The sequence below is a fragment of the Ambystoma mexicanum genome, chromosome 1q (genome assembly GCF_040938575.1).
Source record: "Ambystoma mexicanum isolate Mex_15411 chromosome 1q, UKY_AmexF1_1, whole genome shotgun sequence".
Taxonomy (NCBI): domain Eukaryota; kingdom Metazoa; phylum Chordata; class Amphibia; order Caudata; family Ambystomatidae; genus Ambystoma; species Ambystoma mexicanum.
Genome location: NC_090922.1, coordinates 1,119,737,505 through 1,119,757,532, shown reverse-complemented (window position 1 = coordinate 1,119,757,532; position 20,028 = coordinate 1,119,737,505). Strand labels below are relative to the sequence as shown.

At 48.2% G+C, this 20,028-nt stretch overlaps 1 protein-coding gene across 1 annotated transcript in view; it reads left to right on the top strand.

The window, feature by feature from the left end:
• The window catches only part of STXBP3 (syntaxin binding protein 3), a 639,289-nt gene that overhangs the window by 273,827 nt on the left and 345,434 nt on the right, over window positions 1-20,028 (top strand). The window contains exon 11 of the mRNA XM_069641861.1: window positions 5,746-5,803. Coding sequence (XP_069497962.1) covers window positions 5,746-5,803 — 58 coding nt within the window. The remainder of the gene's footprint in view (window positions 1-5,745; window positions 5,804-20,028) is intronic.

Below are 20,028 nucleotides of genomic sequence, written 5' to 3'. Positions count from 1 at the left end.
CGCGAGTCCTCGTACCAGCGCCTTATGTCCAGGGTGCCGGAATACTTGGGGTGGCCTGTGCCACCAGTGGATTTTCTGCGGGATGACCTGACGTATATCCTTGACCAAGGTCCCCCAACTGACGCGGTACTGCCATTCCATATGGCCTTGCAAAGAAGGGTGGCAGCGGCTTGGACTGCTCCTGAGAGTCTCCCGGCAGTGAGCAAGTCTTTGCCGAAGAAAGGCCGTCCAGCCAGTAGCGACCCCAGCTACTTGACTACGCACCCCACTCCGGAGAGTTTGGTGGTGAAGGCGGCTACGGCCCCGGCAAAACAGGCGTCATACCGTACCATCCCTCTTGATGGAGACGACAAACTGTTTGATGGCTGGACGGAGAAAGTGTTTTCCTCAGGGGGTATGGCTTTACAGGCAGCCAACTCTGTGTGTGCCTTAGCACGTTTCACTCATACTCTGTGGAATTCTCTCTTTGGCGGCTGAACATATTCCCGAAGGTGAGAAACGGGACGGTTTTCTTGCTCTTGTTCAGGATGGCAAGGATCCCATTTGTGAATCCATTCAGTCGGGTCTGGACATGGCAGATTGCGGCAGCTGGTCCATGGCAGCGAGCACCGTAATGCACAGATTTGCGTGGTTGCAGAATTCTGGGTTTGCTCCTGATGTACAAGCCTGGCTTCTCAACATGCCCTTTTGATGGTGGAAATCTTTTTGGCAGCAAGGCTAACGAGAGCCTTGAGAGGTTGCAGATCTCCAAAGCTTCAGCAAAGTCGTTGAGCGCTACAGTTTGCCAACCTCAGCCTTTTTGTCCTAGGGGACAGCAATGGAGGGGCGGTTCCTTTCGATATTACTCATCCTTGATAGATCGAGAGGAGCTGCAGGTCAAAGGGGCCATCGTAGGAGTACTAGAGGTGGAAAACAAAGTACTCGAGGTGCCAAGGCCGCTCAGGCAGTTGCCTCTTTACCCTAAGGCAATGCCGCAGCCGCTTCAGCTCAGTCATGAGGCCATGTCCCATGGCTCGCAGGTTGGAGGAAGGCTGGTGCAGCATCTTGTAGAATGGCGTGCCATTACTTCAGATGTGTGGGTTCTGGAGATCATAGCCCACGGCTACTGTCTTCCTTTCTGGCAGAGGCCTCACGACAATCCACCAGGGAATCTCTTTGAAGAGTCCGGATCTGCTCCTTGCGCAGGAAATAAAATCCCTACTGGAGAAAGGTGCCATAGAACTGGTGCCTGTAGTGGAGCGGAACAAGGGATGGTATTCCCATTATTTTTTGATTTCAAAGAAAGACAGAGGATTGAGACCCATCATGGACTTGCGTGGTTTGAACAAGCTCCTCAGGAAGGACAAGTTCAAGATGGTTAATCTCTCTGAAGTCCTCCAGGCCCTTCAACTTCAGGACTGGTTGGTGTCTCTCGACCTCAAGGACGCTTACTTTCATGTGCCGATCCATCCCAAGCAAAAGAAGTACCTGAGGTTCGCGGCTGGCGACTCACGCTTTCAGTTTCGGGTCCTGCCATTCAGATTGACCTCCGCCCCGAGAGTTTTCACCAAGTTCATGGTGGTGGTAGGTTATCTCAGGAAATTGGGGATTCACGTCTACCCCTACCTGGACGATTGGTTGATCAGGGCGCGCTCTCCCGAGCATGTCCTGGATCATCTGTCAGTCACCTGCCACTACCTTCACAAGCTGGGCTTCTCCCTCAACTTAAAGAAGTCCCACTTGACGCCAACTCGGGGGCTCCAATACATTGGAGCAGTGCTCGACACGTCCCTGGGGCAGTGTTTCCCTCCCCAGGTGAGGGCTTGTTACATTCCGCAGATGGTGCACAAGTTTCAACATGCCCAGAGTCTCTCAGCGTTCGAGTTCTTGAGGTTGCTCGGCCTCATGGTATCTTGCATTCTTCTGGTGCCAGAGGCCAGATTGTGGATGAGATCTCTGCAATGGTCTCTCAAGATGCAGTGGTCGCAGTCCTCCGGCAGGATATCGGACCCCGTACAGGTGCCGCCCTCGGTCGCCCAGGACCTTCTGTGGTGGGCCGTCGAAGGCAATCTGATGAGGGGGGCTCCATTTTGGCTGCCCTGGCCAGAGGTGACGATCGTGACAGACGCATCCCTCACGGGATGGGGAGCTCATGCCAACGAGTTGACAATCAGCGGTCGTTGGTCTCCGTCGGAGTTCAGACTCCATATCAATCTGTTGGAGCTGAGGGCCGTCCGCCTTGCCCTGAAGGCTTTTCTGCCGACTGTGCGAGGGAAGAAGGTCCCGATTCTGACGGACAACACAGTGGCCATGCACTAGCTCAACAAAATGCTGGGGCAGGGTCACTTCCTCTGTCCAGGGAGGCGATGCAGCACTGGTTCTGGGCCATCCAGCAGGAAATTTCAATCTCGGCAGTTCATCTGGCCGGAGTTGAAAACGAGACGGCGGATGCTCTGAGCAGGCAGAGCGCGATCCCTCACGAGTGGGAGCTGGCTCAGGAGATGCTCCTGGAGATCTTTGCCCTTTGAGGGACCCCACAAGTGGATCTCTTCGCCTCCGGTGTCAACCGGAAGTGCGAAAGGGTCTGCTCGCAGGAATTTCCTCCAAAAGGAGCCTTAGGGGACGCGTTCGTGGTGGAGTGGTCCTTCCCACTGCTGTATGCGTTTCCTCCAGTCCCCGTCATCCCGCAAGTGCTGCAGAGGTTACAGAGTTTCGGTTCCCGGATGATCCTCATTGCTCCGGCATGGGCCTGGAGAACGTGGTACCCGGACCTTCTCGACTTGTCCATCTGCCCTCCACGCCGTCTTCCCTACCGCAACGATCTGCTCTCACGGGAGTGGGGTCAGGTTCTCCATCCAGAGGTCAGATCCCTCAACCTTCATGCTTGGCTTCTGAATGGTTGAGGTATAAGGATTGCGACCTCCCTGAAGACGTGATGGAGGTGTTGCTTTCGGCCAGACTGCCTGCAACAAAGTCCCTGTACCGTTGCAGTTGGAGAAAGTTCTGCAACTGGTGCAGGGTTAAGAATGTGGACCCTTTTTCACTCGACATTCCTGTGGTTCTGTCTTTTTTGCTTTCGTTAGCCCACAAGGGCCTGAAAGTGGGTACCATTAAAGGTTACCTGTTGGCGCTGTCCATATTTAAGCGCTCGTCTGAGGAGTGTTCTTATTTCAAAATTCCTTTAATTTCTCAGTTTTTGAAAGGGCTCACTAATGTGTTTCCACCGTCACCTTTCCAGTTGCCCTGTTGGGATTTGATCCTTGTTCTGAAATTCCTAATGGGTGCTCCATTTGAGCCTTTAAATTCTTGTCCTTTGATACTGTTAACCCTTAAAACTGTATTTTTAGTTGCGGTTACTTCCGCTCGCAGAGTGAGTGAGTTGCAAGCACTTTCTGTTAAGCCACCCTTCAGTGTTTCATAAGGACAGGGTTGTCCTTAGGGTTCGTCCTTCCTTTCTTCCGAAAGTGGTGTCGGAATTTCATTTAAGCCAGAAAGTAAGGAAGAGGAGAGGCTCCATAGGTTGGATCCTAGGAGAGCTTTAAGTTTCTACATTTCACGCATGTCTCGGGTCATAGTGGACGATCAGCTCTTTATAGGATACGCTGGAAGGCGTTTGGGACAAGCTGTTACTAAGCAGACTTTGTCTAGATGTATTATCTTTGCAATCTCTGAATGTTACCGCTTGGCAGGTAAGGACCCTCCGGTAGGCTTACAGGCCCATTGTACTAGGGGTTTGGCTGCCTCCACTGCCCTGCAGAGGGGTGTTCCTATTCGTAACATCTGTGAAGCAGCCACATGGGCTTCGGTCCATACTTTTGTAAGACACTACTCCCTAGATTCTATCCAGGGGCAAGATCTGGCAAAGCGGTCCTCTACTCTGCAATTTGATTGGGCATTCTAAATGTCTATATTCCAAATTCTTTTCCCTCCTCCATACGTTGGTACTGCTTTGGGAGTCTGTCATAGATCAGGAATACGTCGGAGGACCCAATCCCCCGAAGAGCAAGTTACTTTCTTACCTGGTAACGTTCTTTCGATGGGATGGTCCAACAACGTATTCCATATCGCTCCCTCCCTGCCTGCCCCGCTACAGAATTTCTTTTGCGATTGCAGCTTACGTTTCCACAAGGCTTTCTGTGGTCATACTGGCAGAAGATTGGTGCCACACGTTCTGGGGAAAAAACTACAACTGAGGCTACGGGAGGGAGGCCCTCGACGACCGCACATCGACGCAGACGCCGAAAATGTTCCAAAGCCGCACAGCTGTGGTGATTACCTGTCATAGATACGGAATATGTCTGACCATCCCATCGAAAGAACGTTGCCAGGTAAGAAAGTAACTTGTTCTTCACAGTGTGCCTTCCTAAGCAAAGACTAAGATTGGTTCTTGTAAGGGAGTTGGCTTTATTGCAGATATAGAAAAACACTAAATTTAAATATCGTTGGTCCAATTAGGTAGTCCTATCTGCATTTTCATTAACTTCTTTGAGTAAACTTTAATCTTTAAGGAATTTGAACCTGAAAAGGCATCAGTGACCTTCAACTGGCTACTTGAAAATCTTGTTACTTGGTATGGCTTGTGCGTGTTGTGTACCAAATCGCCATCAGCGTTTAATGATGGAGGTTTTCTCATGTACACTTTTGTATAAAGGACTTTCCTCCTTTCATTGTTCCACAATGTATTTATTTATGGTCCACAGAGATATAGTTTGTGTTCCTTTATTTCCTACGGGGGCTCGTACCTCTAATCGGAAAAGCATGCACACAGTTCACCAAGGCTCTGCACTATCATTTTAGCAATTACTCCATTTAGACAGCCCTCCAAGGCCCCTTTTGCTACATTTTGCAATTGGTACTGAACTCAGTGGGTAACATTTTAGTGCGGCGGCCGGGAAGAACACATCCAACAATATGCTACACTGCATGCTTGCAGCTTCTAGTACTCCTTAGACACAATCCCCAAGGTGGTTGCTCTTTTTGGATGGGTAGTCCTCCTGAAATAGTTTTTGCCTAATATTCTGCCATCCCTACTGACATCCTCCTTACTGTTTTTGTAGTCTGCTGCCATGCATTTTGAAATGGTTGAACCTGCTCCTAAGAGTAGAAAATGGATAAGCGGTTTACCAGCCACGTTCAATACCTTCAAAACAGGCAAATGCCTCCACCCAAAAAGGAAACCAACTCATCCTCCCCCCACCCCCCTGCTCCCACCCATGCAGCTTAATGGATATTTTTGCAACCATGGCACCAGCAGAGAAATGCCACAGGCAGGAGATTTACTTTTATTACTGCTAGATATCAAGAGTATTACATAAAGATATAGTTTAGCGTTAGAAACCTATGTTTACTCATATTAAAAAAAAATACCCCTGTTCAAAATGTTTTTTCATTTGTTAAAACATCATCCTAATCCTACCTTTAGAGAACTGGGAGTGAAATCTCCCACTTCAAAAATCTTATCTGTATCCCTGCAGGTGTAGTACCACCAGATAATCCCTAGCCCTGCTGAAGCCCAGCCATGATGCCATCTTATTAGTTGGTGGTTATTTTAAAACTGGGGCTATACCCAGCAGTTTGACACATGACGGCTGTTGAAGTGGAGCATCGTGAAATAGCTGCACAAGCATCTTTGTCCTTCTTTGTGATTTTCTTGGTCGTACTTCGAATTATGCTAAAGTTGTAGCTCAAAAATGAGAGGTGTATAGGTAGAAGTACAGATTACAATGCAGTATTTTTGCTACAAATTTCTTTTGTATTATTTTACAGAAAAATTCCAAAGCTTGTGAAAGAAATTGCTTCAACGAGAAAAGCATCTGAAGGCAAAGTATGAAAAACTGTTTTTAGTAGTTTTTGTGAAACATGGTTTTAAATTATGAATCTTATTTTGTTTTTTTTGTAGAACGTTAAATTCAAAAAGTGATTACTGTTGCTGTTAATATGATACTACGATGTTTTTAATGTTATAAAAATGTTGATGCTTTACATTTCCACCTTGTTTAGGGTTGTCTGGTTAATTTTAAAATATCCAAACTGCCAGAATCTGCACACAAAGGTTGTACATTTGTGACAAACCATTCTGCACATCAACATTTCTGTCCCAGGAAGGTCTTAAAAGTATTAAAAGAATCCATCTCCTTATTGTTAGGAAATATGTTTTGTTTGCTGCTTTCCCTCCATACCTCCATAGACCTCTAAGGAACCCCCTCAACATTTTGCTGTTTTCTACCTGTACTGACATTTGGAGGCAAGTGAAGCCTTTTTACTTGACTTGCCTTGCCAAGATCTGGTTTTGGGGCACTATAACGATCATTGCTCCATTGTAAAATTCCCTGTTTGTTTTACCCTGCACTCTTCACTTTCCAGTTGCTCTCAAATGGCCGTTCTACAAGAATGTGGCCTGTACTTTTTTTTTGTAAATATATTTTTATTGTGATCAACAGGTGCATCTGCCGTGAGGCTTGAAAACAGTAAACAAATCTGACAATTCGATCACCAAGATTATAGTATTGAATTTTGAGGTATCAAGTGTGAAGGATAGTCTTCCATGTAGAGGCTTAGAGTAGAGGGGTAGAAAGGGGTAGAAAAGTAGGGTAAGGGAAAAAAAGAGAAAAGAGACAAAGAAGAAGAAAACATCGCCCCCTCCCCCGCTCCTCTACCCTTTTAAGGGCTTGACCGCTGGAAAAAGCTGCTGTCCAGTTGGATTCAAGGGTGTACTATGTCCACTAGGGGAGCTTGGCTAGCATCATCGGAGAGTCTACGCTAGTTTGCTGAATTGCGTGTTGACGAGGGTCCCATCTGGGCAGGGGCTCCATGGAGGTTATTTCTGAGCAGAAATTAGGGTGTGCTCTCTGCGTGAAAGCTTGTGCAGTTACGAAGCTTATCTTGCGGCGAGGGTGCAGGGCTGCGGGCTAGACAGAGGCTGCCTGAACTTCTCTGTGGTCCTGCATGAGGGGGCCCATTGCTGGTCTATGTATGTGTGGGTTTCCATTAGGAGAGCGGTCAGGCTTTCCGTGTCATAGATTTCATTAGCTTTACTCAGCCATTCTAATTTCGTGGGGAGGGAAGATGCTTTCCACTTCATCGTGACACAAACACGGGCTGCCAATAGCAAGTTTCTTGGCATGTGAAGCAAATATCTGTCTTCGACTTGTTCAATTCCAAAGAGAACCAGGAGAGGAGTAAGATCTCTATGAATACCCTCGATCTTGTGGATTCACCCTAGAATCTCTTTCCAGAACAGCTGTATCCGGAGACAGCTCCACCATTGATGCCAGTATGTGCATACCTGTGTGCACATTCTCCAGCAGTAGGGGGAGATGCCCTCGTGCATTTTCGCTAAACTTTGCGGGTTGGGTGCCATTGTGTGTGGATTCTACAGTTGTGCATCTTATATTGCATATCAATGGAGGACTTGCAGACCGCCCTGTATATGGCATCCCAGCCTGCTTGGTTGTCTTCCCACCCCAGCTCCCGATCCCACTTAGCTTTGGTACTTGGAGGGAGGAGATGTCCTCTGTCAATGAGCGCTCTATACATGCAATTTATAAATCCTTTGGTGCTTGAGTGCATGTTCAATATCTTCGCAAATGGTGTTAAGGGGTGTTGCAGCTGGTCTTTCCATTTGCGGTCTGTGAGAACCCCTTTCAACCGCAGATATGGTAAAGGATTGATTGTTGCGCCTCTCCGAGCTCCTCCTTGGTCAAGAACAAGCCGTCTCTCGACATTTGACCTGCTCTGACCAGGACATGTTCATATTGGGGCTGGAATCGAAGGGGTTCCAGAATGGAGTCTCTGATTGGGAGAGCCCAGATGCAGCAGAGTGGTGATGGCCATGATTTCCACCATGCTCTGGTTTCTTTTGTTCCATAAACCCAGAGTGCCATCAGCACCGGGTACTCTCTTGCTTACGCAGGATGGCGTCTCGGGGGGGGGGGGGGGCCAAAGCCATTCCCCCTTAGTGACTGGAGCAAAAAGACTGTTTCTAGGGTGACCCATTGTTTGCTTTTTGATTCATGAAGGTGGTCCACTAAGGCACGAAGCTGGGCAGCGGCATAGTACACATGAATGTCTGGATAGGCAAGGACCCCCTTCTCTTTTGCGAGGATGAGTTTTGTATGCAATATGTGGTTTCTTATTGTCCCAAAGAAATGTTAGCAGGGTTCTTTTAGCTGTGTTCAGGAAGGTGCTGGGAAGTGCAATTGGGAGAACTGTAAAAGGAAAAGGAGTCGTGGCAAGATGTTCATTTTAATCGGTTAGTTTACCGGCCCAGGTGAGGTTGAGTTTGTCCCATCTGTTAATATCTTGTCACTGACCAGAGTGTTTTATAATTGAACTGAAACAACTCTTGGAGGTTTCTTGTGATTATGATTCCTAGATATTTTATGTTTGTATGCAAGACTTGGAAACCCCATGACTATGGATGTGGGGCGGTGATGGGTCTGGGTCTCCAAGGGGGAGAATCGTTGTTTTATTTCTGTTAATGCAGAACCCAGATTGCGCTCTGTATTCCTCTATTTCTTGCAAGAGTGCTGGGATCGACTGCTCGGGGTGAGAGACAAAGGCCAGCACGTCATCTGCAAACCGCGCCAGTTTTTACTCAACGCCATATCTAAGGAGACCTCTGATCTTGGCGTTTCGCCTAATGTTTTGGGCCAGCGACTCCATGACTAAAACATATACAAGTGGAGAGAGGGGACACCCCTGTCTGGTTCCCCTGGTCAGTTTAAACTGCTTTGAGGTGACTCCACTTACCACTACCTTGGCTTGGGTGCTCTGATATAAAGCCTGGGCTCCTCTGATCCAGTCCGGGCCCAGACCTGACTTATGTAGGAGGCCTTTTCGGCATCGACCGAAATCAGTGTGGGCTCCGCTTCTGTTGCTGGGATGGAGGCCATAAGGTCCAATGTTTTGTGGACATTGTCTGAGACCTGTCTTTCAGAGACAAATACCCTGCCTGATCGTTCTGTATCAGCGAGGAAGCACTCTGCCTAACCTCTTGGCCAGAATGCTAGCGTAGACCTTGGCATCGACATTTAATAGTGAAATTGGCCTGTAAGAGCCACAGTCCATCTTATGTTTCCCTTCTTTGGGTATTACTATGATCCTTGCTTCTGTAAAGGAAGGTGGGGCTGAGCCGGACCCTAAAATACTGTTAAAAAGTAGAGTGAGGAATGGAGTTAGAGCACTTTTGAACCTCTTATAGTAGGCTGGGGTGAATCCATCCGAGCCCGCTGCTGAGTCCGCTTTCAGACCGGAAATAGCATGATCAACTTCTTCTGTGGTTACCGGGCCATTTAACTGATCCCTGTCTGCATTTGACAATGAGGGGAACGCTACTTTGGACACATATTCTTCGTTGCTCTCGGGGGAAGGGGATGTGTCAGAGCTGTAGAGCTGCTCGTACAATTGGGCAAATCGTGCTGTGATATCTGTTGGGTTCGTCAGAACCGCATTGGAGGAAGCCCTAATTTTCAAGGCCGCCCTGTCTGCCCTCTCCCACCTAAGCCTAGCTTCTAGAAGCATGTGTGCCTTATCCCCTTTCTCGAAGTATTTTTGCTTAACAAAACGCAAACTGGTTAGTGCTTTGCCTTCCCATATTTCTTTAACTCTTGCCTGAGGGCTCTAATCTCTGCTCTCGTCTCAGTCGAATCTCCCTCCTCTCTAGCAAGGATTTGTTCTTTATTACCTATCGATTGTTTAACCTGAGTCTCTCTTGGTAATTCCAGTCTTTTAACCAATATAATTATACCTCTTATTGTGGCTTTTGCAGCCTCCCAAACAATTTGGATGGGGGGGTTCACCTGTGTTATTTCTTCTGAAAAAGCTACGTATCTCCTCGTCCAGAGTCTTTCGGAAGAGCCTAGCCTTACACAGCGTATCGGTGCATGTCCACCATTTGTCAACCAATGTATTGCGCCCTAGGTCTAGGCTGACTGTGACCATGTCATGGCCCGACCACCCCACTACTTTAATGACTGCTTCTGTGATCAGGTGCTCTAGGCCTCCTTCCAGGAATACATAATCAATCTGGGAGAATGTTTGGTGAGGTGGTGAGTAAAATGTGTAGGCTTTACTCAATGGGTGGACAAACCTCCATGCCTCTATGAGATGGTGCGCTGCAATAAGGTGTTCAAAAGTTCTATTGTCTGGGGGGCGGGGGTAGAGCGCCTGAGCGATAAGATCACCAGTCTAATGTTGGGTTTATAATCTGGTAAAGTCTCCTCCACAAACAATAGGGCCACCTCCCTCCTCCTGTCTAGGGTCGCCAGAGATCCCTGCTGTTTGCTGGGTGTTAGGGACATATTCTGAGCACAGTGTGACCGTTGTGGAATTAATAGAGCCGTGTATAATGAGAAACGCCCCCCGTGGGTCTCCGCATAGCAGTTTTATTTGGAGTCCCAAAGAGGCACGGTAGAGTATACCCACTCCTCCCTTCTTTTCAGGCCCAGAGGCCCAAATCAAACCTCCTATACTATCCCCTTCGACATCAAATTCTCCCAGTTGTTTAAATGTTGTTTCCTGGACAAATAAAATGTCAAGATTGGCTAGTCAGAAAGTCTGCCTCAACATAGATCTTTTCTGTGGCGAGTTCAAACCCTTCACGTTGAGGGACCCTATTCTGATTCCATCAACCACAAGATTGCCGCCTGTTTCCTGGTGTGTCGCATTATTGTTCGTATCTTTGGCTTCTCTACTTCCCTTGGTGGATTTTCCACGTTCTGCACGTCGTGGTCAAGGTCTTGGTAGATCGTGACCTTGGAGTTCTCAAAGTCAATTGATTCTAACTCTCTCGCCTTTTGGAGAATGTCTATTTTATGCTTGTAGTGATGACATCTCGCCAAGACTGATCTCGGCCCGCCTGGGGGGCCGCCGGCTCGGTTGACTCTCTCGAGAGGAGGGGGCAGTATGGTGGCTATAAGAGCTTTGATTCTTCTTTCTAGGGACGCAGGCGTCTCATTTGGGGTTTCCTTTAGGCCTTGTATCCTTATGTTCGCCCTTCTTTCTCGGTTCTCCAAGTAATCGACATTTGCCTCCAGGTCTCGGTTTTTCTGTTCAAGTTCTTGAAAACGGCCCTCTGTACTAATTTCTACTATGTCTGCTGACTGCTGATAGTTCTCAAGCGCCTCAACCTTGTCTTCTATCTCGTGGATCTTGTCCTGAAGCACACTGACCGTCGTGGTCATGCTGTCGTGGTCCTGCTGGTTCTGAATGCTCTAATTTCTCTCAGCAAAAGTCTTCTTGGGACGTAGGAGATGCCATGTTTATGGACTCCCTATGGAATTTCTGTAGCCTTTGGACTATTGGGAGGGCCGCGTCAGACTGCATGCAGGGTGTGCTTATGGTGTTGCTGCTGGAGCAATGTTTAATAACTTGTGCAAAGGAGGCGCGCCCCTGACTGCCATCTTCCTGCGTAATCCTGCACAGTTCTCCCCGTGAAGAGTTACGGACTTTGCAGTGAGATCTTGGTAGTACGGCTCTTCGTGTGATCACTGGCCTTTGCGCTCAGCGCCGTTCTATCAGAGTTAGTTTACCGTGCCCTGCTTCTCCGTCTTTATTGTTAGCCAGAATTTGGAGAGGAGGGTTGTGCTGTGGGATATTATCCTTCGTGGCACTGGCACTGCAGCTTGCAGGGCGGAATACCTGTTGCAACGCTGGTTTGTGTGTTCACCCGCTGATTTCTGTGTGTTTGTGGAGCCGGGCGCTTTTATACTTTTAGAGCCCCTTCTGGCTTGTGTTGCGGCCCCTCGGTATTGATGTAAAAAGGATGGTGTATCGCTTGGTTTTGGGGCGAGTGCGTGGGGTATTCTTCCCTTCCTCTCAGGTCAGCGGGGGGGGGGATAGCGTCTGCGTCTGACGGTCTATACGGATGGGTTGACCAGACCGATCCTGTGCTTCCCTGCTGTGCAGTTAATTAGTGGTCACCACAGTGCAGATTCTCATCAGGCCTCACTTATAGTGTTTGATCTCCGAGGTTCACAGGGAGATGAGCTCTCAGGTATCCATGCAGCCTGCGCCCCCTGGTCATCTGCCTGTGGCCTGTACTTTGGAGATCTTGTGTTTAGGTTGCCTTCTTGCCCTCCCATTGCTGGATTTGCCATTGTATGGTGTAACGTGTAAAAGATGTGCATAGGGTGACATCTAATGGAAGCTGCGGAGTATTAGTTGTTTTCAAAACTCGAAAAGGGACGTCGACAGGGAGTGCCAGTAATACTATCCCTAGTGTGACGTCCACTGTACCCATGATCCCTCACGCATCAAGGTCCCTCAGATTGTTTTTTTCTGCCATGCTAGACTGACGTGTATAGCGGAGTTCTTTTCGGCGAGAAGCCATTGACTTTTACAACAATTCAGACCATGCGACGGACCGTACGGCCTTGGAAGGCTGCCCCGGGCCTCGGCCTAGACAGTAGGGAGAGAGGGGTGGAGGCCATTTTATAATGCATATTATCCCCTTCCTACACTTTGTTTGCCCAGCTGCCATTTCCATAACCCATAATTATGGAAAATACACCATTAAAATGTTGCCTTAAGTATAATCGCAAATTCCCCTGGGTTGACAAACACTAAGTTTGCAATTTGTGTCTCCCGAGAGACCACGTCGAAACATCTTGTCAAGCGTGCAGGTTCTTCAAGCCTAAGACGTTAAAGACCTCTCCACGAAACGCTGGGCCCTCTACGCCAGGCAACTCGAGGCCATCGAGGCAGAGGGAGCCTTTAGCGATGGCATCAACGCTGCACTTTCGGACGGCAAAGGCATCTGAGTAGCTTTGGCTACTCGAGCGCAGACACCCCAACCTCGTAGGACAGGCCGGCAGCCATGTTGTGTGGACTGCACCCGGCGGCGGCAGCGCTACAAAAGCACACACCACCAAGCACATAAGCCCCAGTCGACATTCGACAGATGAGTCGAATACTCGACATTCGACACTCCGCGAAAAGGTCCACTGAGTCCCGGTCCTCTGGGCAATCTCGTTCAAGATCGCCACACGACAGTGTTCAACCGTCGAAAGACGGCAGGGGTGTCGCACGAAAAACTCCTTCCGAAGGCTGATCGTCCACAGACAAAGCCTCGGCTCCCACACCCGAAGTTCGATGTTCTTTGTCTGATAAAACGGCAGGCCCCAAGAAGTCTGTTAAACACTCCTCTGGGCCCCAGGGTGGGGAAAACATCATAACTCCTCTAAGACCCCTCCTAGGGACAAGACATCACAAAAGGGAATGTTGTCCAAGCCCATAGAGAAACCTAAGGATTCTACACCAAAAATTATACCTCCCACTGATGAAGTTATGGGTATTTCCACTCAACCTATTGGGATCCCAAGTTCAAAGGAATGGTCTTCACAAGATATCGATAGGGTTATGCGAAGAATTAACTTGATGGCTATTTTTTATGAAAAGAACCCAGAATACTTTCAAAGTTTTCCACTCCTCCCACCTCAGCCCCTTCCGGCTCTCAAGCCTCTGCCTTACCTACTCAACCCCCTTCTAAGAGGTCTCGCTCTACTGTCCCCTTACAGAGCACAGTTATAGATCTGTATGACCCCGAAATAGAACCAGAAGATCAGGAGGCTCTCTCTTTTGTGGAAACATCTGACCCTCAACTTAATGAAGAGGATACAGATGAACTTTATTATGGGGATGATGAAGACCCAGATGCAGACCAGGAGATTACCCTGTTAATCCGGACACTCCAGTGGTTGATTCCCCTGTCGATAACCAACTCTTCCTCAACTAAGTCTTAGCCAAAGCGCCGGAACACTTCCAAATTGACACACAGGAGGTACAGGAGGATAGAGACTGAACAAATACTGGGGGACAAAAAGACAATGGGTCAGTTTATCCCACTTCTGAAATCAGTCCAACGCAGAATACAGCCTTCCTTGGAAGCACCCAATCTCACACGGGCCGTTAACCCACGTGTGGAAAAACTATTCAGGCCTGCACCATCAGACCCCTTATATATAAGAGGACAATTGAAACCATACTCATTGGTTGTTACCATGACAAGAAAAAGAGCAGGCACACTCCTTGCTTCCTCCGAGGCCGGATAAGGAAAGCAAGAAGATATATGCCATGGACAGAAAGGTTGCTTCCTCCGCAGCCTATCAGACTAGAATAGCCAATAACGCTACTCTTTTGGCAAGTTATAACTGCCATAAATTGGAGGAGATTTCTGCTTTACTTTAGTCTGCCCCGGAGCCACTTAAATCACAACTAGCTCAATTGGCAGCAGACGGAAGGGCCGTATCTATCCGTCTCCTCAAATCAAATTTCGATGCAGCTGACAATGCTGGATGAGTCATCGCAGAGGGGACTATTCTAAAGAGGCATGCATGGCTTCGCCAGTCAGGCTTTGGACCAGAGACTCAAGCCACTTTAATAAACATGCCAGTGAAACCTAATGTGCTCTTCGGCAAGGCTGTGGAAGACGCACTTAAGACAGCAAATCTTTAGGTCAGCTCACAAACAAGCCTACTGGTCAAAGGGGTAACAGTAATTTTCGCCATTTTCGGGGCCAAAAGGCTCAGAGGATCCGGCTACAATCAAGGCCAAGGTTCCTATGGCAATAATCAAGGACAAGCTTTCCAAGGCTATCCACTAGGACAACGCAGAGGTTGTGGTGGTCAGAGCAGAGGCCCAGCTCGAGGTGGCACCCCACCTCAGAGCAAGTAACATTCCGCTCCAGGTACCCTCTCATGCATCTCCAGTAGGACGACGCATTTCCAACTTCACCCACGCATGGGAGGGTATCACCTCGGACAGATGGGTACTGTCCATGGTAGCAGGGGGCTACTGCATAGAACTACTTCCACCGTCCTCACGACCACCCCCAGGACAGAAAATCCACTCAGCAGAACATTGGCGGATCCTTCTAGAAGGAAATAACGCTTCTATTCAAGGACGCCATAGAAGTGGTCCCAACCAACCAGGTAAACAAGGGTATTTATTCAACTTACTTCCTTGTGCCAAAAAAAGATCTAACAATGCGCCCTGTATTAGATTTGGGCCCTGCAAACAAGTATATCAAGCCACAAAAGTTCTGCATGACTATGCTACAAGAGGTAATCCCGCTACTAAAAAAGGGGGATTTCATGGCAACACTTGATATGAAAGATGCCTATTTTCATATTTCAATGTTCCCAGCACACAGAAGATTCTTGCGTTTCAAGATAGCGAACAAGCACTACCAATTCAAAGTGCTGCCCTTTGGAATAGCCTTGGCTCCAAGGGTATTCACAAAGGTACTGGCGGTAGTGGCAGCGCATCTGCACAGGGGAGCAGTCCCAGTGTACCCTTACCTGGACGACTGGCTCATAACAGGGGAATCAACTCTGATTTACAGACAAAACATCCAAACAATCAACCTCCTCTTTCAATTGGGCTTCTCAATCAGCGAGAAAAAATCCAGCCTAGTGCCAAGCACTTCCAAACAGTTCCTAGGAGCTATCCTAAACACAGAGGAAGGATTGGTCTTTCCTTCAGAGGAAAGAGTAAAACATGTTACTGCAAATATCACTTTATCAGGCCGGCCGCCAGATAAGGGTGCGCAAAGCAATGCGTTTAATAGACATGATGGCATCTTGCATATACCTGGTTCCTCACGCGCGCCTGCGCATGCGTCCCATTCAGGAGTGGTCTCAGGCAAGTGGTCAGTGGGCCGGTCTAGTGGTCGTTTCGCCAAGACTTGTACAAAATCTTCTCTGGTGGACGAGAATAAACCTAACGAGAGGGAAACCCTTCTACAACCAACAGATACAGGCAGTGGTCACAACGGACGCCTCACTGGCAGGGTGGGGGGCTCACTACCTTCACCACACAGCTCAGGGTCTGTGGTCTCAGACTGCAGCTCAGAACCACATTAATGTGCTGGAACTTCTGGCAGTATTCAAAGCCCTTCAGGCATTAGAACCCCATTTAAGAAACCTGTCGGTGCAGATCCTAACAGACAGCACCACAGCAATGTTTTATATCAACAAACAGGGGGGTACACGTTCTCCAAATCTATCCAGACTTGCACAGAAAATCTGGAAATAGGCACTTAGACGGAAAATGTTCCTGTCATCACAACATGTTCCAGGGGAACTCCACGCTCTAGCAGACCCTTTGAGCAGAGATCCCCTATCAGAGGAACACAATTGGTGTCTACACGAAGAAGTCACAGAGCACCTCTTCTCTCAATGGAGTTTCCCAACTATATACTTATTTGCCACAAGCGGAAATCGTCAATGACCAGACTTTGCGTCCAGGTTCCCCCAGCCAGGCTCCAAGGGGAATGCCCTATGGATGAACTGCTCAGGGAAATTTGCTTACGCTTTTCCCCCCCAACTCCTCTCATGAGGAAGGTGGTGAACAAGTTACACAAGGAACGGATGGCGCTTATCCTAGTTGCTCCTATGTGGGCAAGACAACCATGGTATCCACATCTGCGCAAATTGGCGATGTGCGATCCCATCAAGCTCCTGTGCCAGTACAACCTACTCACCCAGCACGAGGGACTAACATCAATTAACTTGGCAGCATGGCTCCTGAAGTCAGAGTTTGGGCATCTCAATCTACTGGAAAGATGCATGGATATCTTGAAAGAATCAAGAAAACCAAACACTAGGCACTGTTATTATGACAAATGGAGACGATTCGTAATCTGGTGCCAGACAAAGCAGATCAACCCCATAGAATGTACTCCATCTAACATTCTAACCTACATGCTCCACTTACTAGATGCAGGGTTAGTGTTCAACTCCCTAAAAGTCCACCTGGCACCCTTGTCAGCCTACACCACTTCCCATAATAAGGTCTCATGGTGGAAGGTACCGGTCATCAAAGCATTTATGGAAGGGGTAAAGCGACTCCACCCTCCAAACTCTAACCCACTGCCAGGTTGGGAACTCAATGTGGTAATCGCTAAACTCATGGGACCCCCATTCGAGCCTATGCACAAGTCTAGTCTCAAACACCTGACTTATAAAACGGCCTTCTTAGTACCCATCACTTCCATAAGAAGGGTTAGTGAAATCCCAACATTGTTAGTAAAGGATCCTTTCTTTACTATACATTAGTACAAGATGGTTTTACGTACTCACCCTAGGTTCTCGCCTAAATTCATCTCCAAATTTCATGTAAACAAGTCTATTGAGCTATGGGCTTTCTTACAGGAGCCCAACAGCTCTGCTAAGGTAAAACTCTACACACTCGATGTGAGGAGAACGGTCCTCTACTACGTAGACAAGACCAGACCGCTAAGAAAGACAGATCAACTGTTTGTCTCCATAGCGCCAGGCAGAGAAGGTGACCGCATCTCTAAGAATGCCATCTCTAGGTTGATAGTCGGATGTATCCAACTGTGCTATTCCCTATCAGATAAAACACTGCCTTTTACGCCAAGGGCCCACTCCACAAGAGGTACTGGAGCCACTCTGGCTTTCAGTGCAAATGTCCCCTTAGACAGTATTTGCAAAGCAGCTACATGGAGCTCAATACACACTCCGCACTACTGCATTGACACTCATTCCAAGACAGATACACAAGTGTGACAAGCGGTTCTAAGACATTTATTCGCTCATGAACCTTCTCACATCCCACCGCCTTCTTCCACTGCTCGCTTATCTATGCGCAGCATGTGATCTAAGCATGTTCCACAAGCCTCAGAAGGGATGCATTACTCACTGTAATCATGTTTCTGAATCTTGTATCTGCTTAGATTCACATGCGACCCACACTTCCTCCCCTCAGAGAGAAGGCGCATGGATGCTTATGAGCTTGTCTGATACATATCTGCTTGGATACAACTGTACTCATGCTACACCTCATGGTACCTCAAGTCAGAAAAAAAATAATCTGATGGATCATAGGTACAGTGGGCGTAAACTAGGATAGTAATACTGGCACGCCCTGTTGACGTCCTTTTTCGAGTTTCGAAAACAACTGTAATACACTGCAGCTTCCACTAGATGTCGGCCTATGCACAGCATGTGAATCTAAGTAGATACAAGCATCAGCAATACCATTACGGTGTTATATATACATATATCCATTTTTTTAAAGTATTTTTTAAACTAAAAGGCGATATGAGCCCCAACGGACTCTGGCTCTCGTCATCTACTCCAACCACCTCTCTGAGCTCACACACTGCCACGTCACAGAACCTCCATGACACGGCCGGACCACGCAGTGATGACCATCACTCAGTGCAAGCCCACCATGCGAGTCCACTGCTTCACATCCTCCCTAATTCACAGAAACACAAACACCAAGGATGCATTGCTCTCCCCACTATTCAAATTCACCCAGATGTCGAGGTCTTGGGTAGGCTCTTCCCCCATCTTGATCGGCTGGGACCGCCCGTTGTATAACTAGGCAAGGAAAACTCAGAATCTTTATTCACTCTCCTGGAGTCGCGCCCCAACTCACCACCACCCACACTGGCGCCACTGTACTATGCACGCGTGGATTCGTATCCCATCCTCGTTGCCACTTGTAACGTGTAAAAGATGTATCCGGGCACAAGAGGTGGGTAATGGGAAAGGATTTATTGTTCACGGGATTGTATATATATTAAGTAATAGGCGATATGAGCTCCACAGGACTTCGGCTCTCGTCATCTACTCCAACCGCCTCTCTGAGCTTGCACACCGCTGCGTCACAGAACCTCCGTGACATGGTCGGTTTGCACAGCGATGACCATCATGCGGGGCAAGCTGAGTCCACCACTATATATGGTAGGCCCTTTCCTGGTCAAAGCCTCAGCTTTATCGGGCGAAGCGAAAGTTGTAAGTTTATGGCCAGATGTTTGGGGGCTTGGACTGTCTGATCCCTGTCCACATCCATGCCAAACGGTGTTGGTAAGCAGGTGTGGTGGCTGGAGGTTGTCCATGATTGGAACGCCCCTGCCAGTTTGAATGATGCAGATCCTTACCATTGGTGGGCTTAGGGTTGGTTCCAGCTCGAATCCTGGATGAAAGGAAGGCTTTTGCAGCTTTTGATCAGATTGCTGTTGGAGCCAAGACCCCTATGCATCTCGTTGAAGACCTGGAACTCTGCATTGCAAACAATCAGCATTGTCTTGGAACATTTCGGCGAAACCCTGCTCCTTTGCTGATAACCAAAAGGCCGATCAGTGGTTCAATCCCCTGCTCCGGTGGGAACAACCAATCTCAACCCCCTTCTTGAGGATCCTGCTCTTAGAAATCTCTGGAGGTGTCCTGGTACTGTCCTGCAAGTTGACCAGCTTCCTCATGGGTTACCTCGCCGCATTGTTCGCCATCCTGACTTTCGACTCCACAGACCCTCGACTTGTGAAACAATATGCTTCACTCTGCAATTGCAGCTCTTGAGCATGAAGAGGGGCCTTTCCGGGCCAACTTCTTTATTTTCACCAGAAGAGTCTGCCATTTCTGTGCAGTTGCCATCACTGATTTCCGGCTCATCTTGTCCTGGGGGTCCCCTCTGGTCATCAAAAGCATGGTGGTTCATCATATCCGTGTCGTACAGCTGTCCATTCTCGCCAGAGCGTGGAACTGCCAACTAGCCGAACATAATGCCAAAAGTGATCTCTGTATCAGCAGAAAACCTCAATTTATGTAAAGGGCAGCACACACTTGCTTAATATTGTGGATGCAATCCACCTAACTGAAGAAGACCTCTTATTTGCGATAGATGTAAGCAGCTTATACACAAGCATACCACACACAACCTAGGGCAAGAAGACGTAGAATGGCTGCTTTGAATGGATTGTGTCCTCCAACGTATTCCAAATCTTTGACATGTAATGTCCACAGTTGTGGGCGTCATGCGCCGATGGCGTTGGGTCGATGTCCCTCAAAGGCCTCTGTCGAGGGCGACGTCACCAGATGTTATAGGACGCATGGCGCCCGTAGCCTCAGTTCCGTTTTTTCTGCAAACGTGTTTACTTTGGAGACTGGGTGCGCCTTGTGTATTCCTCGTGAATAAGTCTTCTTCGACCCCTCCAACTCTGCGTTCTGGCTTCAAGACTTGCCGGGACTGCAAGTCTAAGATATCGATTACCCACCCGCATCGCATTTGTTTGTGGTG